Below are 18,410 nucleotides of genomic sequence, written 5' to 3' on the forward strand. Positions count from 1 at the left end.
CTGAGATGCCCTGACTCTGGGCCCCCTAGACTCTGTGCCACATTATCCTGGAATTCTACACCAGTGATTCGCAGAGGGTGGGCATCAGAATCACCAGGGGGTACCTGTTAAAAACATAGCTTCCTGGGGCCGAATCTCTGGGTCTAAGGATAAGGATTCTGTATCGGTAACAAGCTCCTCCTCCAGGGATTCTGCTGTAACTCAAGTTTGAAAATTGCTGAGCTAAGTTCTCACAGCATGGACCAAGCCATTTCCAACTCCCCACCCTCAGCAGCTTGCCCTGGTCTTGGAAACTGAAGGGTACTCAGGAAATCTTTCTTGTAAAGAGCCTAATTATTCCAACAAGGATTGGAGGTGACCACCTTGTTGTGGTGATATACTCCCCAACTCACTGTCCACATCTCTGAAAACCAGGAAGGACTGTTGGCTAAATACAAATATATAGGCTGGGCATGGTGGCTCTTGCCCGTAATCCTAGCACTTTGGGAGGCTGTGGTGGGAGGATCCCTTGAGCCCAGGAGTTCCACACCAGCCTGGGCAACAGGGTGAAATCCTGTCCCTATAAAAATAAAAAAATTAGCCGGGCATGGTGCATGCCTGTGGTCCACCCTACTTGGAAGGCTGAGGTGGGAGGATGGCTTGAGCCTGCGAGGTCAAGGCTGCAGTGAGCCACTGCTGCAGTGATCATGCCACTGCACTCCAGTCTGGGTGACAGAGTAAGACTCTGCCTGCCCCATCTCGCTGACAAAAAGTTTATAAGCATGTGTTGATTTGAAAAGAAGATATTTTTTCCTAAAGTTACTTGGCTAAGGCACTCTCTCCTAACATTCAGCTGAATGGCAAATCTATGTCCCTGTTTAAGTATTTGCACATTCTTAATAATTGTTTTGGGGGCCAGGCACAGTTGCTCGCACCTGTGGTCCCAGCGCTTTGGGAAGCCGAGGCAGGCGGATCATGAGGTCAGGAGATCGAGACCATTCTGGCTAACACAGTGAAACCCCGTCTCTACTAAAAATACAAAAAATTAGCCGGGCGTGGTGGCGGGCATCTGTAGTCTCAGCTGCTCAGGAGGCTGAAGCAGGAGAACAGCGTGAACCCGGGAGGCGGAGCTTGCAGTGAGCCGAGATTGTGCCACTGCGCTCCAGCCTGGGCGACAGAGTGAGACTTGGTCTCAAAAGAAAAAAAAATTGTTTTGTACATCAAATAGCTTTCTCAGGCATCGTTCATTATTGCAGCACTACACTCTTACAGTTACTTCAATTGTCTGATTGAATCTCAACACTGAAAGCAAAGGGGAGATGTTTGCTCTGAGTCACCTTTACAACGCTAACACTCAGAGAACACCACGAAATCCGAATGACAGCCTTGCTCTCATCACTGACTGCCCGCTGATGAGACATTCAACGGTCACGTTGAAAAGAAAGACCTGAACCTGAGTTGCCGTTTCCATGTGAGCTGCCCAAAGACAAAGGCTGAAACCACATGCAGATGTGGGCCAAATCCCAGGCTGAAGGACGCCCGCATTTTCTGTCTCACAGAACCACACATCAGTCTTTCTGTCATCTTATCTCCCATGAGAGGGTGTTTCCTGTCCTTATCCTCACCACACCTTCTGTTTTTAAATCACTTTTTTTTTTTTGTGCTGACAGATAGAGATAGCTTATCACTGAGAGGTCTACACACACGTTCCTAGTAAAGGCCTGGATGGCCCCATAAAATCATTATCTTTCTTGTTTTCTTCAGAATAAAGGAGAAACCCTGCCACTGCCAGCCAGGTCTTGAGGGACACAGTGAGAGCCATTCAGACTGGACACGGTGGTCGAATCAGATGCTGCTGACCAGTCATGTGACCTAGGCTGAGTTATGCCACCCCTCTGACTTTATTTCTTTGTGAAACACTTAGGGGGCTGTTATGAGGATTGAGAGAGATGGCATCTTGTGCCTACATCTAGTAGGCATTCAAGAAAAATCTGATGCTGGCAACGTTCTTATGATGTGAGCAGTATCTTTACTAATTTATTTATTTTTAACTGTAATTTTTTTCTTTTTATGAGATGGAGTTTCACTCTTGTTGCCCAGGCTGGAGTACAATGGCATGATCTCGGCCCACTGCAACCTCCGTCTCCTGGGTTCAAGTGATTCTCCTGCCTCAGCCTCCCGAGTAGCTGGGATTACAGGCATGTGCCATCACATCCAGCTAATTTTTGTATTTTTAGTAGAGACGGGGTTTCACCATGTTGGTCAGGCTGGTCTCAAACTCCTGACCTCTCGTGATCCACCCGCCTCAGCCTCCCAAAGTGCTGGGATTAAGATGTGAGCCATTGCAGCTGGCCTATGTGAGCAGTATCAACCCCAGCAGCTCATTAGCTCACATCTGCTGAGACTCTACTATGTGCCAAGCACGGGTCCCAGCTTTTGATATGTGTTAAGTAATTTAATCCTCTCAACAACGCTATGACGGCGATACTACCATTATCGTCATGTAAGAGACGAAGAAACGAGGCACAGAGAGGAGAGGTGAAGTCACTAAACAAGTGAGGGAAGCTGGGTGGCCTTAGGGCTCAGACGGGGACCCAGGAGCAGAGGGGTGGGATGGGTGGGACGTCACACTCTAGACCTCAGCTGCAAAGAGTCACCTTGGTGGGCCTAGTAAGGAACTCACCTCCCAGAAACACAAAACCTTACAGTCAAAAGAAATCTACATATCATTCAATCCCTTAATTGTTTAGGTAAACAACGAAAATGTGTGCTGGCGTCCACGGAGGGAAAGCCACGTGCCCAAGGCCACACAGAGGGTTAGAAGCAGAATCAAACCGAGAGCCAGGTCTCCTGGCTGAACAGTTGCTATGGCTTCCCTGGGTCTCAGATCCTTCCAGAGACCACAGAATCTGAGAGGTCTCCAAAGTCCCTAACATTGCATCAACAATTACATGTGTGAAGCCTTTTTCCGGGGAAAGGGTCTACACATAGACTGCAATAGGATCTATAATAGTCTATAAAAGGGTCTGTAATAACACAATTAGAACAGTATTATTAACAACAACAAATAATATTTATGAACTAGTTACTCTGTCCCAGGCTCACCTGAAACACTTCACATATATATGAACTCATTTAGGCCTCACAAGAACCCTGTGAGGAGGGCGCTACTATTATACCCATTTTACAGGTGAGGAAGTTGAAGCTCAGAGAAGTTAAATAATGCCCAAGCTCACGTGGCTGGTAAGTGGCAGAACTGGCCTGTGTTAGACCTTCTGGTTTATATCTTCCCTGACCGGGCATTACTGGTATTATCAGAACAAATCACTCCGGGTAATACATTTCTCTCTGATAATAAGATTTCCAAATAATAACTGAGAGGTTCCTTTAATTTCAAGGCATATAAGATCCTATAAATTCCCGACATATCCAAAGAACCTAGGATGCCCTCGTGATTATGGTAATTGGCATGGATCCAGGTATTTCTATACTGACCCAACTCTAGGGGTCAAAGCTAGTATGTCTACAGGTTATTTCAACAAACCAAGTTTCCCCCTTTCTCAAGGAAATACCCCTTGTCTTTGCTCTACTAACTGTGGCATGAGGGTGGCTCTGGGTGTCAATTTGGCTTTAGGATTAAATTCTCAGGCGGGCTGACCTGGTGTAACCTGGCTGGTCAAAGAACACCACCACAACTGAAACAAAACCCAGAGCTGGGAGACGTGCCTGGTGCCAGGAGCCTATGATTAGGCTGTGACTGAAATCGATTTATTGCTCTGGGATTAGATCCTGTGTAAAGTGTCTGCAGAGAGCTGAGCTCCGGCCAAGTTACCAGGATTATTTCCTTCTACACACTCTTGACCATATATAGACAGCAAAGCAACTCTACAACTGATGGGTCTGGGACATGTCAGGGAGGGGAGGACTCACATCTACCGAGTACTTGCTGTGTGCCAGCCCTGGGTCAGGCATTTTATAATGTGCAGATATTCATTCTTCCCAGTGATCCTGGGAGGGCACTATCCATATTCCTGTTTCATAGATAAGAATATTGCAGCTTAGAAAAGCAAGGCCATCTGCTCAATGTCAAGCAGTGGACAGGTATCAGAAAAGGAACTGAATCTAGGTCAATTGTGCCCTTGAACCAGGTGTCACAAGAGCCTGAGGTGGAACAGGGTGTCAGGGCCTCAGGATGTTAAAGTCACAGATTCAAGGCTCTTAGCAATCATTCATTTCATCTTTTCTTTTTTTTTTTGAGACAAGAGTCTCATTCTGTCACCCATACTGGAGTGCAGTGGCACAATCTTGGCTCACTGCAACCTCCGCCTCCCTGGTTCAAGTGATTCTCCTGGCTCAGCCTCCCGAGTAGCTGGGATTACAGGTGCATGCCACCATGCCCGGCTAATTTTTGTATTTTTAGTAGAGATGGGGTTTTATCATGCTGGCTAGGCTGGTCTCGAACTCCTGACCTCAAGTGATCCGCCTGCCTCAGTGTACCAGAGTGCTGGGATTACAGGCGTAAGCCACCGTGTCTGGCCCATTTCATCTTTTCTTCTTGCAAATGAAGTCAGAGGCCCAGAGAGGGTAAGTAGCTTGCTAAGGCCACCCAGCGAGTCAGGGCTATAGCTGGGACTCTGTCCAGGGCTCCTTTTACCTCACTATACCATCTCTTAAAGGGAGAAGGGGACTCTGTTATCTGCAAAGTACACTGAAGTGGAGATCCTTGGATCCTGATGGGGGTCGCAGGGCTCTCTTACTCAGATTCCTCCTCTTTGATTTCCTTCAGGCTCTCCAGGAACGTCTCTTCAAGGACATCCAGCTCCTCCAAGGGCACCTGGAGCAGGGAGGTCATGTGGCACACGAGGACTCTAGCCCGGGCATCATAGTGCCCTCGAAAGACAGAAACAACAGCAGAAAAGAATCAGTTTAGGTTTTAAGAACAGTGAGGTTAGCAGTGTAACTGATAAAACCCACACTGGAAACAGCCTAAATGTACAACTCCATGGGAGCCAGTCAATGAAAGAAAATGACACAGTTGCCTGGACAGAATACTACACAACTATTAAAATATTCAGCAAAAGCAAGGTGGGACTGGGTGCAGTGGCTCACTCCTGTAATCCCCGCACTTTGGGAGGCTGAGACAGGCAGATTGCTTGAGTCCAGGAGTTCAAGACCAGCCTGGGCAACATAGTGAGACCGCCCCCGACCTCTACAAAAAAATACAAAAATTAGCCAGGCATTGTAGTGAGTGCCTGTGGTCCTAGCTACTCAGGGGGCTGACGCAGGAGGATCTCTTGAGCCTAGGAGGTTGAGGCTGCAGTGAGCCGTGATCATGCCACTGCACTCCAGCCTGGGTGACAGGGTGAGACCCTGTCTCAAAAAAGAAAAAAGGAAGGTGGTATTTCTCACCAGTCAAATGAGCAAAGATCAGTTTTTAAAATTTCACAGCTGTGAAGGAGATGATAAAAATGGGTGCTCAATGGGTGCTCAAAGACATTGCTGGTGGAAGTATGCACTGGTATAAACGTTCTGGAGGGCAACTGGACAACACATATCAAAAACTTAAAAAAATACATCCCCTTTGCCCCAGGAATTCCATTTCTGGAATTTTAATCTTAAGAAAACAACCGTAAATGCAGACGATTTGTAGTAAATAAAGGCACTATGCTGTATTTATAATATGAAATTGGAAACAACCTGGAGATTTCCAACATCAGGAAATTAGTTATAAACCACACCTATCCAGCTGAAAACCATGGGTCCATAAAAAATGATTCCCAAGAAAAGTATGTCATAACTTTCAAAAATAAGTTCTTACCCAGAAGAATTTATGGCTAAGAGAATTTATGGCTAAGTGGTGGTACATGTCTATAATCCCAGGCACTTTGGGAGCTGACATGGGAGGATCACTTGAGCTCAGGAGCTTCAGATCAGCCTGGGCAACATAGCAAGATCCCATCTCAATAATTTAAAAAAATAAAAATAAAAAAGAGACAGTTCTGTTTGGATATATAAATAAAGAAAAAGGAAAACAAATGCTTATACAATGAAACAAAATTTTTAATGCATAGAAGATAGACTGGATAACATGTCATGAGGTCCCAACTAAGAAACAAAACAAAAAACAAATACCGCACAGGAAAAAAAAAAAATGAAGGAGGCCGGGTGCCTGTAATCCTAGCACTTTGGGACGCTGAGGTAGGCAGATCACCTGAAGCCAGGAGTTCGAGACCAGCCTGGCCAACATGGTGAAACCCCATCTCTACTAAAAATACAAAAATTAGCCAGGCGTGGTGGGGGGCGCCTGCAATTTCCAGCAACTTGGGAGGCTGAGGCGTGAGCCACTGCGCCTGGCTGACAATTCAAATTTAGTATCTTATGGTTCTGAAGGCCAGATATTATAAAATCACAGTGTTAGCAAGGAGAGAATCTGTTTTCTTGCTTTTCCCAGCCTGTTTTCCTTGGCTTGTGGCCCCTCCCTCCAATCACTCCAGCCTCTGCTCCCATGGTCACATCTCCTACTCTGACTTAGATCCTCCTGTTTTCCTCTTACAAAGACCTTGTGATTGCATTAGGCCTATCTGGAAAGCCCAGGATCGTCTCCCCATCCCAAGATGCTTAATGTAATCACACCTGCAAAGTCCCTTTTGCCATGTAGGGTAACATATTCAGTTGCCAGGGATTTGGATGTGAACATCTTTAGGGGCCATTATTCTATCACTTAACCCTTGACCTGGCTCAACCATCACCTCCTCTCTGAACCCTCTCTGCATAATTCCTTCTTTTGGGGGTCTCTGATGACTTATACAGGCCTCTCTCTCAGTATCTTCCCCATTTGATTGTACTCGTCATATCTTAGTAGACTGTAAGCTTAGTCATCTGTTTTTCCAACCCCTGTACCTACCTGGGGTGTGACACTTAGTAAGAACTCAAAAAATGTTTACACAGTGAATGAACCAATGAATAAACTCTTCTGATTTTTAGGTCAAATTCTCTGTGACTCAAGTACTATGACAGGCTTCCAAATTGAATCTTTTTGACAGAGAAAGTCACAAGGACCTGGCATTCAGCTACTCCGCACTCACCTTCCCGTGTGCCCTGGCCCTGTGAAGACATGAATTGTCTAAAACGCTAATTCCCCAGTCCAGCTGCCTATCAGCATGACCTGAGAAGCTTGCCAAAAATAGTTTCCTGAGTTCTGGTATAGGGGACCCTCTTTTCCCGTTTACCATGATGCAGTCTCTGAAGTCTTGAAGTTTGAGGTTTCAGCTTCTACAAAAGAAATCAGTTCCTTCCTTGACCCAGGGTCCCCAGAGTGGAACAGGGTCTCTCGGGGCTGCCCTGCTGTCTCCCGGGATGAGGAGCTGTCTACGTGCTGGAGACAGACACCACGTGCTGTGGCTTGGGGTTATTAGGTTCAGCAAACTTCACGGAAAAAAGGAGTTCCTTGCTTTCCCCATAGGAACAAAGACTACTGTGCCCACGTGATAATCGGGTTGTAGAAACCAAGCTTTGGCTCTGATGATTAATTGGTGGCAATGATAATTAGTTGCTAATACATACTCCACTGGTCAAGGCTGCAGTGATTCACCTTCTAGCATGCAGGCTGCCGGGTGCACGTGTGATTAACACTCCTGTGGTAATCTCAGGCACGGGGCTTTGTATCTTAGCCTTGTGTACAGGTCATTTCAAGGACTTGGTGGCTGGGATGCTGGTTCGTAGTTCAAGGCATGTTCCTTCTGGAAGCTCTAGGAGCGAATCTCCTCGTCTAGAAGGCAGTAGGGAGGGGCAGAGTCCTGGGCTACCCAGGATACTGACATTCTCTGGCCCAGGCTCTACTGCCAACATGCCAGGGGGCCAACTTGCTCCTTGAGAGCCAGTCCCAATAAAAGGTGCCCCATAGGCCAGGCGCGGTGGCTCACGCCTGTGCCTAGAATTCCAGCACTTTGGGAGGCCGAGGCGGGCCAATCACTTGAGGTCAGGAGTTCAAGACCAGCATGGCCAATATGGTGAAACTCCTTCTCGACTAAAAAATGCAAAAATTAGCCGGGTGTGGTGGCGCACATTTGTAATCCCAGCTACTTGGGAGACTGAGGCAGGAGAATTGCTTGAACCTGGGAGGCAGAGGTTACAGTGAGCCAAGATCATGCCACTGTACTCCAGCCTGGGCAACAGAGGGAGGCTCCGTCTCAAAAACAAAATAAAATAAAATAAAATAAATAATAAAAAAGTGCTCCATCCACCCTGGGGCTCAGACCACAAGCCTGGGCATTGTTCTTACTTCTTGTTTCCCTGTCCCGACATCCACCCCACCAGCTGATGCTGACTGCTACACCTGCAAAACATAGATCCTGAGTCTGACCACTTCACTCCATCTCCACTGCCACCACCACAGCCATCGCTCTCCAACCACCAGCCGCCTCACCACTTTCTTATCTTCCACTCTTGCCTCTGCACTCCATTTGCCAAATGGCAGCCACTGTGCATCCCTAGTACCTCGGCCCATGCCAAAAACAAAGCAGAGGTTTAATAATCTTTGTATGCAAGAAGAATGGAATATTTGTAGAAATGAATGAATGACTGAGCTAGTGGAACTCTGTTGGGAAAGATCCAAATGCGGGGGACAGTTCTGCTGGATGAGATGTGTATCCCCTTTCAGCAGAAACATCCTATGATCAATAATCCTATTAATCTGGAAGCTTCATTTATCACCTACTCATCTAGATCAGATTCTGCACTATACTTTCTGCATGTAGTGGCTTACTGAATCCTTATGAGCCTCTGAAGTGGCAGGTACTATAGAAAGTCCATCTTCTCAAAAAGGAAAGTGAGGTGCAGACAGCTTAGGCCAGGGGCCCAGGTTCACCCAGCCAGTGAATAGTAAAGTGGCAGCCTGGCTGCAGAGGCTATGCACCTGACCGCCACCCCTTCCCCGCACCATGACACCATGACATGGGAAGCAGGGCCACGAGCTAGCAGAACACTGTCTTCCAGTCACACACCTCTCTCCCAAGCCTGCCCATGCTTCCAGCCTGAGCTCCTTCCTCATGGCCTCCTTCTAAATCTGGGTCAGCCCATGATCAGTGGGGGCTGCGACATCCCCCTGTTGCTCCTGAGAGCTGTGCAGATTCTAGTCCAGTGTCCAGGCCCAGACTTTTGGACCCTGCCAGAAGGACCAAAGGAGTTAGTCTCTGGAGGTCCTTTCCAGCTCAGAGATCTGAGGGTCAGCTTCAGGGTACCTGTTCCTCCTCACAAGGAGAGACCTTCAAAGCCCAAGGCCAAATGGACTTGAAACAGCCCAACAGCAACATGGCCATGTGGAGACTTGAGAGTCACAGCGGGACAGTGGTTCTTAGAGTTTAGGGAACATCAAGGTCCCAGAGAGCTTGTGGAATTTCAGCTTCCTCAGTCCCACATGCAGGAGATCTGGGGTGGGGCTTAGGAATCTGAACTTTTAACAACACTCTCCGCTCCCAGTGATTCTGAAACAAGTGATTCCTACCCCAGGAAACAGAGCACTGGGCTCCCCTCTTGGAAATGAGCTCCTCCCAGTCTGAGATGGTCTGGATGTGCTCACGCCTGGAGGCAGAGCGCGATGCTCCTCCCGCCGCCTCTGCAGGGAAGGGAACCCAGCATCCCTGGCCTGCTCCTAAGCAGCAGGCATCATGGCAGGAGCTTGCACTTGTGATTGCTGATCCTCCCAATGGTCCTAGCAGGTTGTCACTATGATGCTGCATTTTGCAAACGAGGAAAGAACAGGTGTAGAGTGGATAAGAAACTTTCTCAAAGCCACACAGTTTAGAGAGTGCTGGAGCTTGGATTATAATCCAAATTATCTGATGCCAACATTTCTGCTCATTCCACTATGACTGCCTTTTAAAGGCAAATCTCTTACTCTTGAGGGAGTTTGGTGTCTTAGGACAATCCCGTTTGGCCAGCTGGGAATCCTATAGTTTATGCACATGGGGTATACATACAATCTCAGGGGCAGCCCTAGGTCACGGGCCACAGGCACACCTAAAAGTTACGTATCACGGGATAACAGTTCTTTGGAAAGATGGGGGATTGGGAAGGGTGACCCAGGGATCTCGGCTCTGCCACCAGAGGGCAGAAGTGTGCCAGCCACCCAGAACTGTGGGATTAGCCCTGGTGCCCATCCCAGACACACAACCACATACTGTGGGAGCCCCTGGAGCCAACTGGTCCCCCTGCTTCAGCAAGGGGCATGTTCAGAGTCAGGCTGTGTATTCACGACGGGACTCCTTCGCCCACCAGCATTTCTCAATACAAAAGCAGTTGCGTTCCATACTTCATTATGTAACACTCTCATGCATCAAAGGACAGCAGCACCCCGGGAACTTGGCCCTAAATGCCAGTTGCACCCACAAGTTGTGATAACAATCCTGACCTTCCCCATATTTCCAAATCCCCCAAATCAGGAGCGGGGGGCAGGACAGCCTCCTGTTGTAAGGTGTTGAACCAGCCCGTTCCCAGTAATGGCTCCATCTCTGAGCGTGGGTCGGGGTTGACCTGGTACCTGCTGGGAGAGCCCACACCTTTGGGAGGAGATCATGGTCAATCCCCGTCCTTTGGGGGCTGCCCTCCAGACCAAAGTGAAGGCACCCAGAGGCAGAAACTTCAGCCTTTGTCAAACAGACCTGGGTTTAAATCTTGATCTGAGTTCCTACTAGCTGAATGGCTTCAGAAAGTCTCTTAACTTCTCTGAGCCTCAGTTTCTTCATCTGCAGAAGGGGAATAAGAATATCTTTTTTTTTTGAGATGGAGTTTTACTTTCTCACCCAGGCTGGAGTGCAGTGGCACGATCTTGGCTCACTGCAATCTCCGTCTCCAGGGTTCAAGCGATTCTTGTGCCTCAGCCTCCCGAGTAGCTGGGATCACAGGCACCCATCACCATGCCTGGTTAATGTTTGTATTTTTAGTAGTGAGGGGGTTTCACCATGTTGCCCAGGCTGGTCTCGAGCTCCCGACTTCAAGTGATTTGCCTGCCTCATCCTCCCAAGTGCTGGGATTGTTACAGGCCAAGAATATCTTTTTGATCGGGCTTTTGTTTTGGGGCAATAAGAAGATGGATGTGGTGAGCTTGGCTGGCACCTGGGACACAGTAAGTGCCTGATACAGGGTGGCTGATATTACTTTATGGGAAATTGTCATGTTTCCTCCATCCTGTACCTGTTAAGAAGCCACTCTCTGAGCCAGGGTGCCAGGGTGAGGCTGTGGGCTGCCTGCTGCTGTGCCAGGGCAGGGGCCCCTTGTCCCTCTTCCCCCTGGGTCCGAGGACACACCTCATAGGTCACACTCATACAACTGCTTACCCTACCCACCACACTACTATCCCTTGATTTACCAACTTTTAAAATTATATGCTTTTTCTAGAATATTTATTACATAGCCCCATTTTTACCCTAAATGAATTATTTTCCATATAAAGAAGAAATTACACAGTATTCCAGTCCCATACACCCTGTCCATTGCTGAGTAATGGGTTTAAGCCCTGTTGTGTGCCCAGGGTCCCCACTTTGAGAGGCTGAGCCTGGCTGCAGAGCCCTCATGGGCTCAAGACTCAGGACGTCTTGGGGATGACTCCTGCCTTTTGTCCTCACGGCTTAGGATGATTAAGGACATTAAGGCGGTGACAAACTTACTTCAAGACCAGTGGTCTTGGAGCAAGGGGGAGAGAGAAGGGTTTGCTTCTGAGACCCTCCCATCTCCACCTTCTTGGATGCAGGATCAGTAAGAGCAGCAGCTCCTCTGGTTCCGGCTGCATGGGTGCCCGCCCTTCATTCAGGCCTCATCCAACCCTCTTAAAGTCAGCTGCAGGGGTGAGGGCTCCACTTATCTCCATGTGGGAGGCGGAACAGCAGTTAAGAGGTGGACTCAGGAGCCCGAGGCCTGGCTGGAATCCTAACTCCTCACTTTCCAGCTTGGGCAGGCATTTTATTCTCTGTGCTGCAGTTTCCTCTGCTGTAAAATGGGAACAGTAACAGCATCTACCTCCAAAGGCCATTGTGGGGTTTCAATGAATTAGTTCCTATAAAGAAAGCACTTAGCTCAGAGCCAGGCATACAGTAGGCACTCAGTGAGCATCTGCTATTAGAGTTACTCTCAGTGTCCCACACAGGGCCAGGCACACACAGCAGGTGTCAGTTCTTATTTGCGGAATAGATGGACCAAGCTGTTTGGATATGGATTATAAACTGTATGAATCTCAGGGATGTTGGGCCGGGCGCAGTGGCTCACGCCTGTAATCCCAGCACTTTGGGAGGCTGAGGCGGGCAGATCACCTGAGGTTGGGAGTTCGAGACCAGTCTGACCAACATGGAGAAACCCTGTCTCTACTAACAATACACAAAAATTAGCCGGGTGTGGTGGCACATGCCTGTAATCCTGGCTACTCGGGAGGCTGAGGCAAGAGAATTGCTTGAACCTGGGAGGCGGAGGTTGTAGTGAGCCAAGATTGTGCCATTGCACTCCAGCCTGGGCAACAAGAGTGAAACTCCATATAAAAAAATATAAAAATAAAAAATAATAATTAAAAAAGGATGTTGATGGAGAACCCAGCAGCCAGGTGACAATATTTGCATTTTACCTCAACCCAAGACTAACATGTCAAGCCTTTCTCATTCATCAGGGAGGCAGGGTTTGCAATCCAGTAATAAACACCAGGCCAGAAAGCAGAGCCACGTCTGTGGTAGAGAGTGCTGTGGCTCAAGTGCGTGTGCCTCCTGCAGTTCCAGGGCCTAGAGGTGACCCTCCCTTTGGATTCAGAGATCAGAGGGCAAAAATCACTATGCGGTTTAAGTCTACCAGGGACCAATACCGAGGTCACGGTGAGATTCACTTGGCCTTAAATGGAGTTTTGAAACTTACTTTGAAATGTGATCCTGGGCTACTCACTTAACCTGCAGAACCTTCATTTTCCCCTTGTAACAGCAGCAGATCTGATGATCATATACTCTGCAATAACTCAGAATCTATGTAAGCAGCCTAGAAGAGCAACTGGAAGAGCTTAGGAAGATTACTAAATGCAAGTAAACCAGCCCCACCTGAGATGGCCATATTTTCAGTTTTGCCTCCTAGAGGACATTGGCAATGTCTGGAGACATTTTTGGTTATCACAGCTTAGGAATGTCTACTGGCATCTAGTAGGCCAGGGATGCAGCTAAGCAGCCCACAGCACACAGGATAGCCCCCCACAACAGAATGATCCAGCCTCAAACGTCAATTGTGTGGAGGTTGAGAGTTATCAGCTCAGATTTAGTTTAACTTTCATCACGTAAAAGACTTATTTTTTTGGTTGTGTGGGCAAAGTGCTTCGTGGGTTGCTACTAGATGAGGAGAAGGAAATGATTAGTACACACAAAAAATTCCACCCAGCTGCCAATATGGCATCGTTCGGTGACTAAGATCCCAAAACTCTCAGTAAAGGTCAACCTTCCAGGAAGTTCTGAAAAATGCAGCTTTTCATGTTGATTTCCTGGGCTGATTCCATGACTAATCAGTCCGTCTCACACCCAGGGAGAAATCCTGCAGCACAGAGAGCCTCCTCTTCTGCCCCCATCAATCTCTGTAGAAGGAAGACATTCAGCAAACCACGCTGCTCGGCATCTAAGCTCATTCTCCAAAGAAGAGTCGCCCACCCATCCTTCTATGGCGCCCTCCCTTCTTCCCTCCATCCAACAAGTACCAAGTGCCTGCCATGCGTCCATCCGTGTTGTACTTGCTGGGATGCAACGGTAAAGAGGCCCAACAAGGGCACTGCCCTCATGGAGCTCATGGGGAAGGACCTGGACAACTGGCCCATCCAAGACACCAACCTTCTCCATACAAGATCCTTGTAAGGATCTTGACATGATTTACGAGATCATGGTCTTAGAACCCAAGACAGTTTTAAAAAATCGTGTTTTTATGGAACATTTGGCTCTTGCCCCTTATTTGTACTTGAAATTGCAGTTCAGAGAGGTTAAACGACTGATCAAGGTCACGCGCAAGAGTCTCAGAGAAAGGACGAACATCCAGGTTCCCTGACTCCAGGGTTTTCCCATTTCACCATGGCCACCATCACCCCAGCAACACTCACAGCCTGTGCCCTGCCTGCCAGCTCCATGCTGGGCACTCTACAAGGATTTGCTCATGTAATCCTCACCACCGCCCTGTTAGGTAGAGACTACTGTTACTCCCTCGGACACCTGGGGAAACCAAGGCACAGAGACATTTAGTAACTTGCCAAGGTGGGGCTTGAATTGTAATACAATCAACCCCCAAAATACTCCCCATTCTTGGTCCCGGTCATTCATTAGAACAGATAAAGAGGTCAGAAATGACAACTGTCAGCAAGCCACTCCCCTCTCTGGGCCTCAGTTTCCCCATCTACATAAGAGGGTAGTCTAGGTGATTTGAGGGTCTACCTGCCTCTGACCTCTGGGGACCTTTGGAGCCCTGGCACCTGCTCCCATTGGGTCCCAGTGTGCCACTAAAGCTGTTCCTCTTACCTGCTGGCACATGGTGAGGCTATCAGATAAACCAAAGGCACCTCCCAGACATTATCAAAGCCTGGTATTATTTAGATATGAGCTATTAGAAATATGAGACATATTTCCATGGGGATGCCTCAATTCCCTAATTCCTGAGGGTAAAATCTGCCAAAGTTTTGACTAACAGCAGTTGTTTTAGAGTGTCCAGCTCTGCCACTTACTAGCTTAGGCAATTACTTCACCTCTATGAGCCTCGGTTTGCTCATCTGTAAAGTGGGAACGCCTACATTTAAAGGATGGCTGTGAGGATGAAATGAAACAGTGATTGACAAGAGCCAGGTAAGGTCACCAGCATTTAACTGGTGCTTAATAAGTGGTGGCTATTCTCAATGGAAATTTTAAGGGCGATGCTGGTTTAGATGTCGCCTATAATGAGAACGTGCCTGGGTGGGCATGAAGCACCAGGCAATGATGTAAGACAGGCTGTTTTAAACCCACTCAATTCTTCTGCCACAGCCAGCTCCGAGGTCACAAACAGCAGAGAAGAGTCAGTGGAGGTATCTTAGGTGCCTAAGATGGTTTGGGGTTTGCAGGGGTGGGGTGCAGAAAGAGGTGGTGGGATGTATATGACTCTCTCTGGGTGAGGAAAGAGGGAAAGTCAGATTCCGGGCCCAAGGCTGCTTCTCTTTCTACCTGATGAAGAGGCAATGAGAGAAAGGAAGGGCTGGCCCAGGAAGCTGGAGAACTGCTTCTGACTCCCAGTCTACCTCTGCCGCTGTGTGTCCGCAAGGAAGCCCCTTCCCCTCTCTGGGCCTCAGTCTCTCCACCTGTGAAAATGAGAGGATCGCTGGGGGCGATGGCTTACGCCTGTAATCTCAACACTTTGGGAGGCTGAGGTGGGTGGATCACTTGAGGTCAGGAATTCAAGATCAGCCTGGCCGACATGGTGAAACCCCGTCTCTACTAAAAATACAAAAATTAGCCAGGCGTGATGGCACATGCCTGTAATCCCAGCTACTCAGGAGGCTGAGACAGAAGAATCGCTTGAACCCAGGAGGCAGAGGTTGCAGTGAGCTAAGATCATGTCACCCGTACTCCAGCCTGGGGGATAAGAGCGAAACTTCGTCTCAAAAAAAAAAAAAAAAACAGAGAGGATCATCCAAGTTGACTTTGATGTGTGAGATTCAGGTCTGCAAGATGGGGGCAACAGCCTTAACCACCTCACTGGAGGATGAGAGATGAAATGCCAGCGCAAGCCCTTAGCGCCATGCCTGCCACGCAGCCAGGACTTAGCACAAGGTGGCTTCGCCATTATACTGATTCCAATATTAGATTCTATGTGCTGAGCTGCTGTCCTGATCTCCAGCAACCCGAGTCTCAGACCACTGTGCAATCCAGCCTTTCTCTCCAAGGGAATCCAGGAGGATCAGATATTATTATTCTTCCCTCACTTCTGTTAAAAAAATAAATAAAGTGACACAATCGCTCTGTGATGAAATCTATGACAACTCCTGAGACTCCTTGGCCCTGGAAATGTAAGCTCCAGGGGGTGCAGACAGAAAATGCCCCAAACTCAGAGTCCAGTGACCGAAGCACTGTTCTCAGGCCAACCTTGCCACTCCCTTGGGGGCCACTTGGCTGTGTCTGCTAAATAAAGTATTAGCGAAGGCCTCGCCTGCCTGAAAGCAGAGGCTGGCCGGGTCACCCATGGAGACCCCTTTCAGCTCCACGATATGGAATTAAAATGCTTTGGATACAGTAGGCCCAAACAAACTCTTTGGAGCCTTAGAGCAGCGCTCCTCTGAGTAGAAAGCACTCAGGAATTGCCTGGGTTCCGTGCAGATCCCAATCAGCGGGTCTGGGCGGGGGCTGAGACTCTGTATTTCTCACAAACCTCCCAGCAGTGCCGATGCTGCTGGGTCCACGGACCACACTGAGAGTAGTAAGGGCTTAGAGGCTTTTTTAAAAATGGTAAAGAAAATGTATTATGCTCATAGCAAGAATCCCCAGGGTAGGGTGACCCACGTGTCCTGCCACCCTGGCAGGCACTGACTGCACTAAATACACGTGCATGACCAAGCACGCAGGAGAAAGCAGTTCATCCACCCTGCTGCCTGGGCTTGAGCAAGCCTCAGCACCCTACTCTTTTAGGGTCCCTGACTACCAGCTGCCCTGAAAGGGTCACTGGAGACAAACGCCAGGATTCCTGAGACAGAGTCCCAGTCCCCTTGTAGCCGGCACCAGACCACCAGAATCTAAGGGCTGTGACGTCACTTCTGAGCCCTCTCTCTTCTATCCTCTGTACCTGGTCTGCAGCAGTTCTGCAACATGAGGAATGGTTCTGGGGGCAGCCCCTCACCCCTGCTCTCTCTGCTCTCCTTGCTGAGGCCGGCCATCTGCATACCTGCCCAGGTGAAATCCATCCCACTCTCCCTCCTCAGGCTTCCAACTGGCCCAAAGCCCGCCTGCTGCACTGCTACCCTGCTGACCTTCCCCTGCGGCTCCTTCCCACTACGAAATTCTGCTCTTCCTCCTCCTCCTTCCACTAGGAGGGTTCCAGTGGGAAGCCAGGCAAAAGTTTCCCTATTACAGGGTTTGGAGGATGCTGGGGATTTCTTCTACATTGTGTTTCCTCCCTGCTTGTTATCAGAATAAACATCAGAGGTCACGGCATCAAAGCTTCTCTACAGTTTAGAGAACAGAAGAAGCCACTTATGCAATAATAGGGGAGCCCTGGCAGAGAGGAGCTGGTGGGAATAAGTCGGATGGGAGCTGTGGGGGTGGGAAGGGGCTCAGGAGGCTGCCTGCATAGTGGCTTAATGCAGGCATCCTGGAGTGGTAGAGAGCAGTAGTCCCCAACCTTTTTGGCACTAGGGACCAGTTTTGGGGAAGACAGTTTTACCATGGACCAGTGCAGGGGCTAGGGGGATGGTTCCGGGATGATTCAAGCACATTACATTTATTGTGCACTTTTTTTTTTTTTTTTTTGAGACGGAGTCTTGCTGTGTCACCCAGGCTGGAGTGCAGTGGCACAATCTCAGCTCACTGCAAGTTCCGCCTCCTGGGTTCACACTATTCTCCTGCCTCAGCCTCCCGAGTAGCTGGGACTACAGGTGCCCGCCACCAAGCCCGGCTAATTTTTTGTATTTTTAGTAGAGACGGGGTTTCACCGTGTTAGCCAGGATGGTCTTGATCTCCAGACCTCGTGATCCGCCCACCTCGGCCTCCCAAAGTGCTGGGATTACAGGCATGAGCCACCGCGCCCGACCTATCGTGCACTTTATTTCTATTATTATTACACTGTAATATATAATGAAATAATTAAACAACTCACCAAAATATAGAATCAGTGGGAGCCCTGAGCTTGTTTTCCTGCAACTAGACGGTCCTATCTGAGGGTGATGGGAGACAGTGACAGATCATAAGGTATTAGACTCTCATAAGGAGCACGCAACCTAGATCCCTTGCGTGCGCAGTTCACAAGAGTTCGGGCTCCTGCGAGAATCTGATGCCACTGCTGATCTGAGAGGAGGCGGAGCTTAGGCAGTCATGTGAGCAGTGGGGAGCGGCTGAAAATACAGATGAAGCTTCATTCGCTTGCCCACCGCTCACTTCCTGCTTTTGTGGCCCAGTTTCTAACAGGCCATGAACTGGTACCAGTCCGTGGCCTGGGGGCTTGGGGAATCCTGGTATAGAGGGCTGAAGAGTGCACCGCAGCCCCCAACACCACCACAAAAAAGATACATCTGTGTCCCAGAACCTATGTATGTGACCTTATTTGGAAAAAGAGTCTTCGCAGATGTAATTAAGTTAAAAATCTCGAAATGAGATTACCCTACACAAGAGTCCTCATAAAAGACACTCAGAGGAGAGGAACAGGGGAAGCACAGTCTTTGCCATAGGAAGAAGAAGGCAAAGACTGAAGTGAGGCAGCCACAA

General features: G+C 48.6%; 1 protein-coding gene across 5 annotated transcripts in view; it reads right to left on the bottom strand.

Annotated features, from left to right (window-relative positions):
• The window catches only part of TMCO4 (transmembrane and coiled-coil domains 4), a 120,176-nt gene that overhangs the window by 68,325 nt on the left and 33,441 nt on the right, over nucleotides 1-18,410 (bottom strand). For all 5 annotated transcript variants that reach the window (XM_050791266.1, XM_050791260.1, XM_050791242.1 and 2 more), the window contains exon 6: nucleotides 4,737-4,869. In XM_050791266.1, coding sequence (XP_050647223.1) covers nucleotides 4,737-4,869 — 133 coding nt within the window. The remainder of the gene's footprint in view (nucleotides 1-4,736; nucleotides 4,870-18,410) is intronic.

The sequence above is a fragment of the Macaca thibetana genome, chromosome 1, assembly GCF_024542745.1.
Source record: "Macaca thibetana thibetana isolate TM-01 chromosome 1, ASM2454274v1, whole genome shotgun sequence".
Classification (NCBI taxonomy): domain Eukaryota; kingdom Metazoa; phylum Chordata; class Mammalia; order Primates; family Cercopithecidae; genus Macaca; species Macaca thibetana.